Genomic DNA, 16,935 nt, shown 5'->3' on the forward strand with positions numbered 1-16,935 from the left:
AATAGTAATTTGGGCGATGGGCTACCGACCTATCAACCATTGGGTGAAACGATGCTCAATGAGGTTTCAAGTAGATTGTTGTGAATCGTGTGAGGGTGGAGACTAGATGTTGCTAGAGGCCATGCGCAGGTGCAACAAACTTAACAGGATCCTGTGTAAATTTAATTTTCCCCTCACTAGCTCGGAAACACTTGTTTAGTCCTTTAATACCAGCGGGTAAAAATGCATTTTAACCACTAGTGGTTAAATTAATTTGACCTTCAATAAAGTAAAATTAACTGCTCTTAAATTGATAAAAGTAGGTTTATCTAGTAATAAAGATGATTTACAACCTGTGGAACTACTGGAAACAGTGATACTTAAACGCATTTTTTGCGTTGTAGTTTCCTCGCTATAGTTAGAGGAAAAGTTTTGTGTTACATTCGGGTGCAAATGTATTTTACTTCTCATGTGTTAAAAAACTCGCTAGTTCAGGATTCTATTCTCGATCCACTCGCTTCACTCGTGGTTCAACTATAGAATCCTTTCACTTGCTCGTTTTTCAATTCCACACTAGGCGTCAAAATACAACTTAGCCCCCTTGTATAACAAATAACTATTATAATTCAAGTAATACATAATTAAATTAATCACGACTTATAACCTGCTACCTATGCTGAACATATTTTACATACTATTAATGTCATAATTATCAAAGGTCGCTCTGTATTTACGCTACGCCTGTGCAAAATTGATGGTTCAATGTGAAATTAAATCGATAAAATGTTGCTATTAAAATTGTATAGGCTTTAAGATTATGTTCTAAGCAGGTTGTAGATTCTTATCATAATCGAGCAATGATCAAGAGCAAGATCCACTAGGTTTCCCAAAATGACCTAGGTAAGTAGTTTGTATGAAAACTTCCTTTTTTTTCCAGATTTCTATACATTTTCGGCAACAAAAAAGGAAAGTTTCATACAATCTACCTAGAACATTTTGGGAAACCTAGTGGATCTTGCTCAGCATCATGGACTCTATCAGCCTACCAATTTTTATCAAATTCAAAGACGTGATCCAAATGTAGGAACAAACTTTTCGGGAATTGCTGAATCACTTATCATATTATTAGGTATCAGGAGCTCGAAAAATTCAAAAAGTTTAAAACCATTGCGATGGGACATCACATTGTGACATTTGTGACCCCTAAAGCAATGACCCTGAGGATTGAGGGGACAACTTTAGCACACTTAGGTAGGTAGACCTTGAGTTAAACATATCTACGGGCTTGACCTTCATTGCTACTGACGTTATATAATATAAATAGACGTGGTTAAAACAGTAAAAATCATAATACATTTGGGCTTATATTTAGATGATAAATAAAAATATTTCGTTGAAAATAAATAAAGAAAAAATCTTTTGACCTTTGACATTTAAGGACATTGTCAACATGTCAACCTGACATTACCTTAGGTGTTTATGAAGATAGCTAAGAGCACAATGTTCCAGTTCCAGTGTTACTTTTATAAAAAAAAATGGTCGAGACTTTTAACCAAACAAATAATATTGTTTTATTAGAATTATTTTGTACTGGCATTAATTGAAATTAAAGGGTCTAACGAATCATATTTCAGCGCCTATTTTATCACTTTTACGAAGCGATTTAACGCCATAGTTTGATGAAAGCACACTTCATACATGCCTGCTCTACTTGCGGTGTGACCGATATTTCTTATCTGTCGTGCCCAGTGCCGTGCGTGTGGTGTGGAGTTGTGTCATTTTCTCTCCACTTGAAAAATCGAAATAAATCTAAATTGCAGGCCAAACTAACATGTTAGCTGCGTGCTAACAATAATAAATCGTGTTTTGTGACAACACAGCTGCGTGTTCAAGGGAGGTACGTTATTTTGTTTGTTTCGCGTATGCGAAATCCTGTATAAAATTTTTGGTCCTTACATCATTCATGAGTGCTATTTTTTGACTGAAACAGGGTTAAATAAAACAGAACAGGAAACTTTAAAATATCCTTAAAACACGTTTGCCAGTTACGGTTTCATGTTCAGTTAAAATCCAATAACAATAGGTGATTTTAAAATAATGAACATGATGGACTATTTTCATTGCTAGGTATTTTCTCGTAAGTGTACTTTAACCGCAATACCGGTTTGTGTTGATCTCATTAAATAAGAACCTTGCGCAAGTTTGGAATTCGCACTTTGGCTTTATGAATATATTACCTCAGTCTGTCAATAACTTGAACTTTGGATGTTTACATTCCGTTTCTTGTTTTTAATACAAACTTTAACATGATATTTAAAAATGTCCTTACAATATATATCGACTAATGCCATCTGACATGTTCACGAGGGGCCTGATATGTGGGACTGCACTTCATAAAGTCCATAAAGATCCAATCTCAAAAGATTCAATCAATCAGCAAGAAAGAATAGAATTGAATTGAAAAAGATTAAACCTCTTATCCATAAATGTTTATTCAAGTTAATAATTGTTTGTCCCTTACTATATATTTTATTTGTATCCCGGAAATGGACAAACTTGATCTGCTTCTCAGTTGTAGTAAACATTTATGAATGGGGTGAATAAATAAATAAAACCTTGATCTTTATTCTACCAAGATTTTCACACAGTTATCAATTCCTTTATACTACTAAAATGTATCCTGCTTATGTCATGTTATTGTACCTTATGAAATAAAATAAATAAAATAAATTAGAATTCTATAGGTAAATTCATTTTCTATACCTATGTTATCTGAACTCTGGCAAAATTCCTACACATACCATGACGATTCTTTGAGTTGATTATTTTTTATTATTTCCAATGTTTGCAAGTAGAAACTGGATAAATCTAAATCTTCTCTACTTCGCTTTATTGCCAATTGTTGTATTATGGATAGTTTTGACCTGGTTCCACTGAATTAGCAAAGGATTTAGCATCCTGAACCATTTATTGATGATAATGTCTTTAATTAAAAAAAATGCTTTGTTGCCCAAACAAGAACATTTTACCCCATGGCCTGTCACGACGGCCTAGGGTACATAATATGCCCCAATGCATTAGTCAGAACTTTGTACTAGTAACTTTGGTACTTGTTAGTTTTTGATTTTTCCCTGACTAGGAATAACTTGAAAAATTATAACTGAAGGATAAACTAATTTTCTTTTTATAATTGGGTTTATTTTTATTAAGTACTTATTTGTTTAGTTATTTCCAAGTATTTTTTAAGTTTTATATTGTTATTCTTTCACCAATGTATATAATTGTGTTTACCGTTGAATAAATTGTTTATTATCTTTATTATGAAGTAATTGTAACTGAGGACCTGTTCCTTCCAAAGCTGTCAGCTACCAGGTTTTTGTTAGTAGAATGGCATATTTCTATTAAATTTAACATTCATTCCCTGCAGTACCAAGTTGAAAGACATTAGGTCTTTTCCTTATATGGTCGAAAGGTTAAGGTTTTCCTTAAATTAAATTCCTGCAGTGAAAGTGTTAATAAATATTTTAAATAACCAGTGAATATTTCTAACACTGCTTGTGATATAATGCTGGTCAGTATGATATCTGTTGCTATACCTTGGAAGTTATCTCCGAGCTAAGTTATCACTAATACGCGTTATACAGTGTACTTTGGCCGCGGTGTGACCTCAATTTGATCCTCTGATAAGCAGACATGATGGAGGTTATTTACATGTTTTTATTTATTTCATTCTTGGAATTTTGTATTTTTCCGAACAAATTTAAACTGATAATAAATTATCATCAAACGCAATATCGTCACTACTTTTAAAAAAACCTGTATCTTCGTCTGTCAATGAAAAGAAAATTGTAGTAAGTATGTATGGAATGCATATAGACTTACTGCGTTTTAACTTTGAGGAACAGCGTGAGATACCTACGAGATTTTTTAAAAGTAGTGACGATATGTTACATTGTGTATTATTATATTTAAAAATATGATGACCTGGCTGACTCTTCTGTACGCATCGGCCTACGGATGAACTTGGATAAAACCAAGGTCATGTTCAATGAACATGTACTACCGGAACCGATCGCGGTACACGGCGCCGTTCTCGAAGTTGTTCAAAGACATGTTTATCTCGGGCAAACATTGCAGATGGGTAGAAACAACTTCGAGGATGAGGTGAATAGAAGAATTCAGCTAGGTTGGGCAGCATTTGGGAAGCTACGTTGAGTTTTTACATCGTCGATCCCACAGTGCCTGAAGACAAAAGTCTTCAATCAGTGCGTCCTACCCGTCATGACGTACGGGGCCGAAACGTGGACACTGACGGTACGGCTGGTCCACAAGTTCAAAGTCGCTCAGCGGGCTATGGAAAGGGCTATGCTCGGCGTCTCTCTGCGGGGTCGAATCAGAAATGAGGTTATCCGGCAGAGAACCAAAGTGATCGACATAGCCCACCGTATTAGCAAGCTGAAGTGGCAGTGGGCTGGCCAGTGGCCATATTAGCCGTAGAACCGACAACCGTTGGGGTAAACGAGTTCTTGAGTGGAGACCGCGTCTCGTCAAGCGTAGTGTAGGACGGCCTCAGGCAAGGTGGAGCGACGATTTGCGCGGGATGGCTGGCAGCAGCTGGATGCGAGCAGCCGAAGATCGGAAACGGTGGCGTGAAATTGGGGAGGCCTATGTCCAGCAGTGGACTGCGATAGGCTGATGATGATATTTAAAAATATAAATATATTTAAAAATAACTCCTTTAAATATTTTGATTATCTAGTCATTTCACATCATCATCATATACAAATTTTATTGAGGTACATAAATAGCAAATTTCACATAACCCTTACAATATTTTAAGTCATATTAAAATTGCCAGACCTGGTTATGCTCAAAACCAAGTACTTAAAATAAGTATTCAATTACTCAAAAGAAATCAACAACTTGTTTAGACTGACTGTTTAGTCACATTTTTACGATATTCTTCGAAGTATGCCTATTCTGTTTGGTAAACAAGCCACACCTTCAAAAGTCGGAATCAAGCAAAACAACCACATAATAAGCATACATCCACATTTGACTACTCAACTGTATAAACAATCGTACGTCATATCTCGTACGTTTTTATACCTTCTTGTCAACAAAATTGTGCTATGTTAGAAAAGGTCCTATGTGTTTGTGGGTTACACTTTACACACAGTATAATACAGAGTACTATCGTACAGTATGGCCACTCCCGCTCCCCGCTGAAAGGGCCGCCCACCCCCTCTCGGTTACCTCACAGTTACCGCCTGTCAAAAACGCGAACAGTCAACCTGTCATATTTCACTCATACAAGCATAGTACGCGTTCACCTACACGAGCTTAGACTGTGTGCTAGGAACGCGCCTCTTTCATATATTTGATCACCAGTGTCCGAGATGTGACTACACCAAGTGCCAAATTTCACAAATCTTAGAGTTCATTAATTTGGGTAATAGGAGACCGTTATAATTTAGGATGAAGTCACATCTATCAGCATCGAGCCTCATTTTGTGTATGAGAAATCGCTCATTAATATGAAAATGCTGCATACGCATGCTTTTAGCTTTAGGCCCGGCGCCCACTATCGCCACGGCATAATACGACAATAACGGTTTTTCGGCATACGCATTTTAAAGTATACCTTGTAACACCTCGACTGTAAACATGCCTCGGAATCGTAAGGCATACTTAAGGACGCCTCGCTTACCTCGGCTTGACATGACTCCCAACAAGGTTTATTTTTATTTTATTTATTTGGGCTATCAACAGCAATACAAGGAAAAAAAATGATTATGTTAAAATACAACACAGAAAGCCAAAGGTTGGCAAACAAATTGGTCTAACTACTTAAACTGGAGAGGGGTGCACCTCATATAAGGAGAGCCCAACTTGAAAAGTACCGCACTATGCAGATGCACATTGCAAAAAACCTGCAGCCAAATAACACTAAAAACTACTTAGTGATAGAATCGCTAACGCAAGGGGAGGAACTTGAATAGTTATTACTAACGAGAGTAAGTTACATCGCGACGGCTTGCCGGAGCGATTTAAAGACTCGAGATTGTAATATTCATACTCACCGAGTTACACACAATGTTTTTCATCACACTTGCAATATAAAAATATGTAAAAAGATTTAAAAGTTAAATACGGTACTAGAAATTTCATAACTCCCTTGGGAGAACGGTTTTTCTATAACTCACGCTCCGCCTGCGTCATCATCATCATCATCATCATCATATCAGCCGAAAGACGTCCACTGCTGGACATAGGCCTCCCCCAAAGATTGCCACAATGACCCAGCGGACTCCTGCGACCTTCACCAGGTCATCAGTCCACCTTGTGCTCCGCCTGCGTGCAAAATCATATTTAGTGTGCGAGTGTGATGAAAAACTGTGTAACAGGCAAGCCGTGCTTGTTGACCACCGCCGTAGTATAAGCATTTGCGATCTTCAGTATTACGCGATTTACGCATACAATACGGCATAGCTAAAACTGTAACGACTCGGCGACGTGGGCGTGGCGACTGCGTCACGGGTTTGCGAGTCGACTCACGTGATTCCCTGACTTTCAAGGACTTAAGGCGGCACTTGCTCATTTAAGTGGGGGCAATAAAATAAATATGCAGTGGGTACTTTATATGCGTATTTTAAGTAGGTACTTTTACCCTTTGTTTGACCACCAAATCCGTACAACCGTATCAATCAATGTTCGTATTCCGACAAGGTTCGTGATTAAACGCTGCACACGAAAATATTATACATTTTAGTGTGCAGCATTATGACTATCTCAATTCAACTCAAACCCAAACCCCTAAGGAATACTCTTCCTTTGAGTTTTGGTACATCCTAGGTCGAGTTACCTAATAAGTGATATGATATCCTTGCTAATGAAAAGTCCAAAACTAAAGACACTTTCATAAAGTATTTGGTCTTGGTATTTTCCAAGGCAAACTTACAAATGAGGGTCAAGGTTGAAACTGCGATTCTCAAGAAAACTGATAAAAATCAACTTTTATCGAGTTATTAAATGTATTAATGCGATCTGAAAATGATTATTGGATTTTGAAGGTCTTTACTATTCTGTCATATTATCAAATTCTAGCCATGCTACCTCCTAAATCTGTATAGCAATAATTAGTAAAAAAAAAAAAAAAAACATTTTTCTCGCTTCGGTCGTCGTATCACAGATGATGTTTTTTACACATGTCGTTATTTCATCTACATGGATTATCCAACTTAGATGTTATTCTTCTTCGTTCTCGTCCTATGATTCTGTCAAATTCTCAATTATCTTAAGTGCATTCTTCTCTTCCTATTATTACGATGATGATACGTATCGATGAAATGTGCACCAATTAATTGCATATTTACGTCACGATAATTAATAGCATTGAATTGTTTATTGCGCCAGCCCCTTCGCCCTTTCATTCATGATCTATTTTTGTTTCTCACGCTATATTAGTCAGTAATCATGCGACCAGACAATCCGTCGCTTCTATTAAGTCAATTTAATCGTTTTAAGTGATTTCTGATCAGAAATGAGTGTGCGAGTGAAAGGGGTGATGGACAGGTCGTTTAAGAGGGTGTTAAGGAGACAAAAGACCGTTCATGGCAAGTTTTTATGAGTTATGTAATCGTTTGTACAAATCGTGTTGTCATTCTATTCACCTTCCTTATCACAAGTTATTTACTTGCATTCGTTTCACATCGCTCAAACCGTCCATTCATATTTTCCTCGGTTTCTCGTTCTTCGTTACCATATTCTCGTCAACACCCACCACATGACTTTCAATTTGATTCCTTTGTACCAGGGTATTCGCCATTGCTTTTTTTATCGCGATATTGAGGAAGGTCCTATAAGTTCCATAGTAGATACAATTAATGCAGATTCTTTGCATGAGCGTCTCATGTGCCCAATTATGACAAGATAAAACCTTTACTTGTATCAAACGTTGTCAAAAAGTGCAGCGGCTCTTATTGTCTCGCTGTCACTTCAGTTGCAGGTTTGACTCTTGATTTCCTTCTGCAGAATTCGACCTACCTTAGTTCTAAATAAAGCATTGGGATATTATTGTGCATCGGAACGCTGTCAACAAATATATCACACGTCACTATTACAAGACGACTTGCGAAGTGATTAGAGTATGACAAGACTAGTTTACTACAGACTAATCGAATGCTTAGCGGGGGTTTTCACAACCCATTTTCCTCAATCGCTCGTGGAATTTGCTCGAGCAAAAACCTTCTCGATTGCCTCAAACGGCTCAAACGTTCGAGAAGACGGTACAGACTGAAAACACATCGACGGCAGACAAATCAATATGTATGTATAGTGGACTTCGAGACTTGTTATCGGAAATATTTTGTCTTGAATTAAGCAATTATTGATAAAAAGCGTCACGGTTCCTTGATTGGCTGATACTTGTTGCTGAAGCGAAGGAGGATATGATTAAATATTATGTTTGTTTACTGCTTTTGTACTGTCGAAATATCTCTTCGACAGCGACAATATATTTTATGAGTAGCTGCCAAATTAAAATGTGTGTACTCATAGTCATCTTTTGGAAGTTTGTTCTTAGTGAGAATAGAAACAGTATGAAGTACTATCTACCTACTAAAACGTATTTTATTATGAAATAATTTCACAGCACAGCCAATAACATCTCTTGGAATTGACGCAATCTGATGGGATTTGTTAACAGTCCATTCATATTTTCTATAACATATTAAACCGATATTTCCCATGTAATAATTGCTTTAACTATAATTCACAATACAATATAAAGTTCAACATCCTATTGACAAATTCCCGTATGATAGCGTACGTTATTATTTGCCTAATCTGCCAAAATACGTCATCGCGCGATAACGGATGGGCGTGAACTGACGCGCCTCCGCAGTCTGAATGAACCTCGGCGCGGGAACGCACGTTCGAAATTTATATTACGCGCGGATTTGCGGCCAGTGTTTTTTTTTATTTATTTAAAATGGATGACGGTAAGTTTAATTGTTAATTAGAAGCCAGAAAAAAGGTTATTCTTTATAAAATTGAAAAGCAATGTTGTTTAAAAGTAATTTTTTTTTTAATGTGATGGACGACCGGTTTTCTTTGTTTTAATAAAAAATAAGAAATTCTTTCTCCCGTGACTATTTTGAAATATAAATTGAGTTTAAAAATAGTTATAAAGTGAAACTAAAAAAAAAACGTATGTAAATTATTAAATTAATGAGGTTATATTATATCTTACAATAATTATTATTCCTTTATGACCTCATCAGCTTTCTTTGTTTATTGTCTGCTTATCCTTTTGTCTCTTAATATAGATTCTTTGTCGTACAAATGAACGCCAAATTTAGAATTATATTCAAGACCCAGAACTTCTTTGCCTTAGAAATCAAATATAATAAAAGTATTTCAGGGCTGAGATTAAAACAGATTGTCGTAATAACTTTACAAAATAACAAAGTCATTAAAATATTAAACTAACATTATCTTACGCCTAAGGATATTGTTATAAAGTTTATAAACTCCTTTGCCCACTATTATCATAATATATCTTAATCTCTTGATAAGCCCAGACTAGGTATTTGTTAATGTCTGCAAAAGTTATTTTCCTTAAGATTAGCATCGTAATCTCCACTTATCGTGCTTCATAAAATTTTACTTACATTTACATCACTAATTTTCCGTAAGTAATCATGTTAGCTCGAGGTTAAAGCATTTTAATCATAATTTAGAAAAGTAACGCAGGGGACATCACCATACATTCTTACTAGGTATATATTTATTAAGCCATTGTTTTCTGAACATCCCTTAATTCAGTGTGCCGCTTGGCAAAGGCCTCCTCTAGCTTTTATTTATTTATTTAAACTTTATTGCACAAATTTACAAAAAAAAAGAGTACAAATTGCGGACTTAACGCCTTGAGGCAGTCTCTACCAGTCAACCATTGGGCTAAACAGAAACCTTAGTTTGGTGCAGGATTTTTAAAATTAAATAAGAAAACACGATCCCGTACTCATATCTACTAGCTTTTTCCATTGCGGTCGGTCATTCTTTATACATTATTACTATAATTGTAAATACCTAAAACTCTGTCAAATGATCTTTCTAAAGTTTTGCTTTGTCACCATTTTAAAACATTTGTCATGGGTCACGTATTCGTTTCATAATCAATTACTGATTTATTTATTTATTTAAACTTTATTTCACAACCAAAGAAACATGTACAAATGGCGGACTTAATGCCAAAAGGCATTCTCTACCAGTCAACCATTGGGTTAAACAGAGACATATATGATGGCGCAGGAGAAATAATAGCTTAGATTCTTGACTCAACACTGTAAAATTGTTTAAATCCAATGTTTAATAAGTAGTTGAAATATATAAAAAGTAATTGCACTCGTTTAGGACAGATATCAAGTAGCGTAGAACTATTTTTAGCAAGAATTTCATCTGTGTACTGAAACCGGGTCCTATAAAACCTCACCGGCTTCGTAAAATAAAAATAATTAGCGTACTACTCGTTCAGTGACTTGCAAATAGGGTTACCATTCTTCAGAAGAGCTTAAGGCCGGTAGTCCACTATCATATGTTTATCATAGAAATATGATCATAAGACTTATACTGACCGGGATATAGACCGTGATTACCTTTTTGATTTTTGTCGAGCTCCCGATATTTTGTGTGTGTGTGTGGATTGAGTGAGCACCTTCCGAAAATAAAAAAAAATATGCTGATCATTTAGTAAAAGTTCTAAAACAATTGTAAAACGAATCTCTGAATTTGTAAAAAGATAAATCAAAAGATACAGCCATTAACATGTGCTCACTCAGTTCTCACAAACTACCAACGAAAACAGTGAATATATTCATTTAACATATAATATTTATATACTAACATTTAGTAAAAAATAGGCCAACCTACCTCTATAAATATTAGATCACCTAGTGACGTATTTAATTTTTTACAAATAGTTTCTTATGCTCACTCAATCCACACACTTTTGAAAAGCCGAATTTTGATGAAAAACATAAGTAGACCGCTATTATATGTGTATAGTTTAGTAAAAGTGAAATGGGAATTTGTAAAATACAAAACGAACCACTAACGTGTCAGGTTTTTTTATAATAAATTTTTGTAAGTGCTCACTCAGTCCACACGTTTTGAGAAAGTTAAAAATGTAAATATCTTACGATTTGTAGCACCTAAGACACTCGAAAGTACTTCAACATTTAGTAAAAATTTTTACTAAATATCCACCATCTAATATTTTATATTCGTTGTCTGGTTTTAAAGATATTCAGACATAACTTTTCTCATACAAATGTATCAAGTAGGGTGACCACACTATGTCGGCTCCTGATTTTCCCCACCTTCCCATTGTCATATTGAGATTGGGGAGTTTCGTTCAATTTTGATAATAGTTTATATTAAACTAATACCATATTAATTCTCCATCTGCAAACTGTTTTAGGTTATGTTCTTGGCCTAGTGATGATGTGTATTGTGTAATTTTTATCGACGTCAGGATAATAACCATATCGACATTCATGCATTAAAAAGGACATGAATGTTAATTGGTAAGAAACAAAGAATATAATACTTCACTAGTAAGAAACCAGAACCTGGTAATCTAATCGTGCTAACAGATGAGCGTACCGGATTTGTAAGTGGGAGCAAGAAAATAATAACTATTTCTCGCTCCCATTTACAAGCTAGCGGTACGGTGCTCGTACGGTCATGTGTTAGCAGCTTTACAGCGTGCGTAGCCGAATGGCATTACTCCGACGCCAAAAGAAAACGAAACGCCGTGCCAGTTAGTCTGGCGCGACAGAGCCACTTACAAATCCGGTACGCTCATCTGTTAGCACGATTAGATTACCAGGTTCTGGTTTCTTAATAGTGAAGTATTATATTCTTTGTTTCTTACCAATTATCATTCATGTCCTTTTTAATGCATGAATGTCGATATGGTTATTATCCTGACGTCGATAAAAATTACACAATACACATCATCACTAGGCCAAGAACATAACCTAAAAACAGTTTGCAGATGGAGAATTAATATGGTATTAGTTTATAAACTATTATCAAAATTGAACGAAACTCCCCAATCTCAATATGACAATGGGAAGGTGGGGAAAATCAGGAGCCGACATAGTGTGGTCACCCTACTTGATACATTTGTATGAGAAAAGTTATGTCTGAATATCTTTAAAACCAGACAACGAATATAAAATATTAGATGGTGGATATTTAGTAAAAATTTTTACTAAATGTTGAAGTACTTTCGAGTGTCTTAGGTGCTACAAATCGTAAGATATTTACATTTTTAACTTTCTCAAAACGTGTGGACTGAGTGAGCACTTACAAAAATTTATTATAAAAAAACCTGACACGTTAGTGGTTCGTTTTGTATTTTACAAATTCCCATTTCACTTTTACTAAACTATACACATATAATAGCGGTCTAAATCTTATGTTTTTCATCAAAATTCGGCTTTTCAAAAGTGTGTGGATTGAGTGAGCATAAGATAAATGAATATATTCACTGTTTTCGTTGGTAGTTTGTGAGAACTGAGTGAGCACATGTTAATGGCTGTATCTTTTGATTTATCTTTTTACAAATTCAGAGATTCGTTTTACAATTGTTTTAGAACTTTTACTAAATGATCAGCATATTTTTTTTTATTTTCGGAAGGTGCTCACTCAATCCACACACACACGATATTTTGACGCTGTTGCATGCATCATGATCACGGAAGACGTCACGGAAACATCCCACCAACTATCTCCACTAAAAAATCACGTCAATTCATCGCTCCGTTTTGCCGTGAAAGACGGACAAACAAACAGACACACACTTTCCCATTTATAATATTAGTATGGAAGTATGGATTTAGACACTCTGGGCAACCTGATGGGTGCTTAAAAAGCGATGTAATGTTAGAAAAGATTTTTTTAGTGCTTATAAATATCTGGTAACCCTAATTGTAACTGATATATACTAAATTATGAGCATGTCTAATTTCAGTCGGTGTCAGTGTCACGTTCTTTACAATATTGATTTTATGCTCACGACTTTGTACAAGGTGGTACTGCACTTACATAGTATATTATATATTGTACCAAATTATAAAAATCGTCGTACCTTTAGTATTCATTTTCCTTTAACCTTGATCCTTTTATGTTTCTTGTTTTTCTGCGAGCCAGACGAAAACAGTAACATAGCAGATTTTTTGTTATACTTTATTTTGTCTTGCTTGGTAGCTTACTTATACCATAGAGGCATAAGTAAGGGAAGAATTGTATCTCCCTACATCAGTAAATGCGAGTTATTTGTATAGGCATAGTTAAGTGACATCTAGCGACAATCACGCGTCAACTAGCGTAAATTATCAGTACTTCTACTTGTCAATAATTGTCGCGATGAACGAAGAGTCTAATGCTCACCAATTTTTAGCTAATATTACAATAGTATTAATCAGTATTTTGTTTTCAATTCCTTCTGCTTAATAATATAAGTTGTAAACTGTTCTAATATTGGCCAACGAGACACTGTTGCCACCTAGTACTAATAATTCACGCTATTTGACGCGTGATTGTCGCTAGATGTCACAACTATGCCTATACAAATAACCCGCATTTACTGATGTATGGAGTTAGTGCGTTTTCACATTATCCGATCCGATATCGGATGTCGGACCGATATCCCATACATTACAGCCGCCATCATGTATTTTTTCTATTGAAATTCTTCCGACATCCGATATCGGATCGGATAATGTGAACAGTTGAAAACGCACTTACAACTCTTCCCTTACTTATTCCTCTGTGCTTATACTTATACTCGTATTATACTTATATTACTAGGATTTAAAAAAGTGACCCAGGAGACATACCACCTACTAGACACATATGGGACATTATTTAGATTTTTAATATGTATACAATGTCGCAGTACTGATTTCTAAACATTGTAATGTAAAGCAAACCTTCGTCCTTGCATCGACGTAAACAACTGTTCGACAGTTTTTTTTATGTTGTCAGTCTCTGGAAGTTTTTGAGGTAAAATCGTTATATAAATATTCTGGCAAATACCTACAACTAGCTTGTACTTGAGTAAAATAAAGACAGACTGAATCTCTGTTTAAAATGAGACGGGCCCAAGCCAAATAATAACTAAACTATTTTGGCTAGTGATCCACAAAAAAAATTTTGGCCTCCGAAACAACAGCGATTTAAGAAGCCAAACTATATTTGTAAAATATTTTTATTTTATTAGCGTCAACGTTATTAGTTAGGTACTTACTACATTGTCTGCTCGCTAGTAAAATTAATAAATACCTCTGAAAATCCGCAATATGGCGGACACCCATAAAGTCTTGTTAAGGCATACACGTGTCGTGTCCGATCCGCGTTCGCTACTTTGTTATTATCAGTTACTTATTTATTACTTAGCTATACCAAAGACATATGTAACTCCGTATAGACGGATAAAGTCTAAGAAAAAAACGTACCCCAAAGCCCTAGAGAAAAAGGTACGGTGGCCTAGATGGCGTTACACCTTTGGAGAACGCACACATATCAAGCTAACAATATGGGCCAAATTGTCAAAACAGAGGTTCAAAAGTTTCAAGCCTGTGTCGAGAGATGGCAGTGCACTGTGATTACACATTTTACATTGACAGTAACTCTCTATAATACTCGATCCTCTTTGGCTATACATATACTTGCCCTACTTCTAGTCCGCCTTAAAAAAAAAACTGATAATCTTGGGCTCTATTCCCGGTATATAAGGACGCTAAATTCTTAGACCTCGAAGACTAATAATGATTTGATTTGTTTTTCTCCAAGGTTAATACTGGATTTTTATTGGTTTGTTAAGCATTTACTATAAATATCTTAAATAATCTTCAATATTATAATATTAACTACATTTGCAAAATATTTCACTTCGGCAGGTTCAACGACCGAGTCACGTGGTTATATTTGTTTACCCAAGTTATTTACGTGCTAATTTATTTTAAGGTTATTAAATTTAAAATTACTATGGCCTTTGTTTTTGTCCAATACAACACAGACACATAAAACTATAAATATAATTGTGTCAATAAGCTCTTGTTATTTGAACTGAATGAAACACTTTTATCAATGGCTCTTGAAGGAAATTACGTCACTAGTCACTAGAAGGGGAAATACATTACTGTTGTATTAACCGCAACGAAGTTTAGGCAAAGAGAAACAGTACATGCAGTGGAGTATTGTAGTATTTGACATAAACAATATTTATAGAGTATTAAAAGTGTATGATGTTGATGACTACGTATTTTCGATTAAAAATGTGTGTATTTTTTATTTATATTGGCCACCGAAAACGCTGTCAGCGATGTAGTGACGTCATTAAATTCAAACCTTGTAGATGTAGATGTAGATGTAGTGTAGGGACGCCTGGCCGGATACAGGCGGGCTGTCGATCGCTGGTGCGTTCATTCAGCCCAATTCCCTGGAGTTGGAGCTGCAGGTTACTGTCCCGGCTGCCCTCCCACACTTCTCTCCTCAAATCTTCTTGTTTTCCTGCAGAACAGAAGGACATCTTTAAGTTTGACATCCTTGAGTTCATCTTCTCCCAGATTGTCTCTACCGAATGTGTCATGTCGCGGTGCCGCATACATGATACATTCTGCTAGTAGGTGCAAGCTAGTCTCCTCCTTACCACAATGTGGACAGGATTCGTCACTACTGATACCTATTATCTTCATATGTCTGTTAAGAGTGTTGTGTCCCGTTATGATACCGGTCAACATTCTTAGACTGTTCTTACCTAGTTTCAGAAGATACCTAGTTCTCCTTTGGTCTCTACCTTCTATCATCATCTTCGTTTGTCTACAACTGGTCTCTCTTTCCCAGGCTCTTTGTGCTTCCATCTCTTTTATCCTCTCAATGACTCCTTTCGTGACGTCAGCTGACATAGGCAGAGCCGGTTCCGGACCCAAGAATTCCGTCTCCGCCCCCGCCCTTGCCAACTCGTCCGCTTTCTCATTACCTGTGACTCCCTGGTGTCCCGGTACCCACGCAACCGTTACACTTCTATGCTTGCCTATCGAGTTTAGCTCTTCCCTGCATTCTCTCACCAGGGACGAGGTCACCGATATTCTCTTCAGAGCCTTTAGCGCCGCTTGACTGTCGGTGTATATGACCACGGCTCCATCTTGTTTGTCGCTTTCTTTTAATATACGTGCACAGCTCGCTATGGCACATACCTCTGCTTGGAACACGCTAGTGTATCTCCCTAGTGGTATCGACACCTTTTCTCCTAGTTTCGGGATTACTATTCCCGCCCCTGCTAGCTTTGTAGAGCTTCTCCTAGAGCCATCTGTGAAACATATAGTCGTTGGATGCACGACCTCTACCTTCCAGTTGTCTCTTTCTCCTATATGTACCCTATACTTCTTATCGAAAATCTCCTCCCTCTTTATGAGGTCATTATTGACCATCAGCATTTCTAGTTTTGATAGTGCCTCTCTTTGTATCAGTGCGTGTCTCTTGTCCACACAACTTCCTCTCCATTCCTTGCATGCTTTCATTCTGTACCACTGTTCCATGGCTCTCTTCTCTGCCTCAATCCAGAGGGGCTTTAAGCCTATCAGCACCTCCATAGCATGTGTCGGGGTGGTTCTCATAGCCCCCGTCATCATGAGGCAAGCTAATCTTTGTACTTTTGTCAGATTCTTCCGATATTCTCCAATATGGGTCCTGTGCCACCAGATCACCGCCCCATATAGCACCCTGGGTAGGATAATGGCTTTGTAAATCCAGTGGATCATACTCGGCTTCAGTCCCCAGTTCTTCCCTACTGCCCTTTTGCATTGGTACAGATTTCTTATGGCCTTAGCCGTCTGCTCTCTGATATGAGTCCTGTATCTGAGCGAACTGTCAAGAGTAATG

General features: G+C 36.5%; 1 protein-coding gene across 5 annotated transcripts in view; it reads left to right on the forward strand.

Moving 5' to 3' along the window:
- Positions 1-1,713: 1,713 nt before the first annotated feature.
- LOC125231268 (glycerol kinase) overlaps positions 1,714-16,935 on the forward strand; it is a 55,990-nt gene continuing 40,768 nt past the window's right edge. For 3 of the 5 annotated variants that reach the window (XM_048136700.1, XM_048136669.1, XM_048136711.1), the window contains exon 1: positions 8,845-8,981. In XM_048136700.1, the coding sequence (XP_047992657.1) occupies positions 8,972-8,981 (10 nt within the window). In that variant the 5' untranslated portion in view covers positions 8,845-8,971. Of the gene's footprint in view, positions 1,877-8,844; positions 8,982-16,935 lie in introns of those variants that run through there. The other 2 variants (XM_048136680.1, XM_048136691.1) reach the window with 2 other exon arrangements.

The sequence above is a fragment of the Leguminivora glycinivorella genome, chromosome 1 (assembly GCF_023078275.1).
Source record: "Leguminivora glycinivorella isolate SPB_JAAS2020 chromosome 1, LegGlyc_1.1, whole genome shotgun sequence".
Lineage (NCBI taxonomy): Eukaryota > Metazoa > Arthropoda > Insecta > Lepidoptera > Tortricidae > Leguminivora > Leguminivora glycinivorella.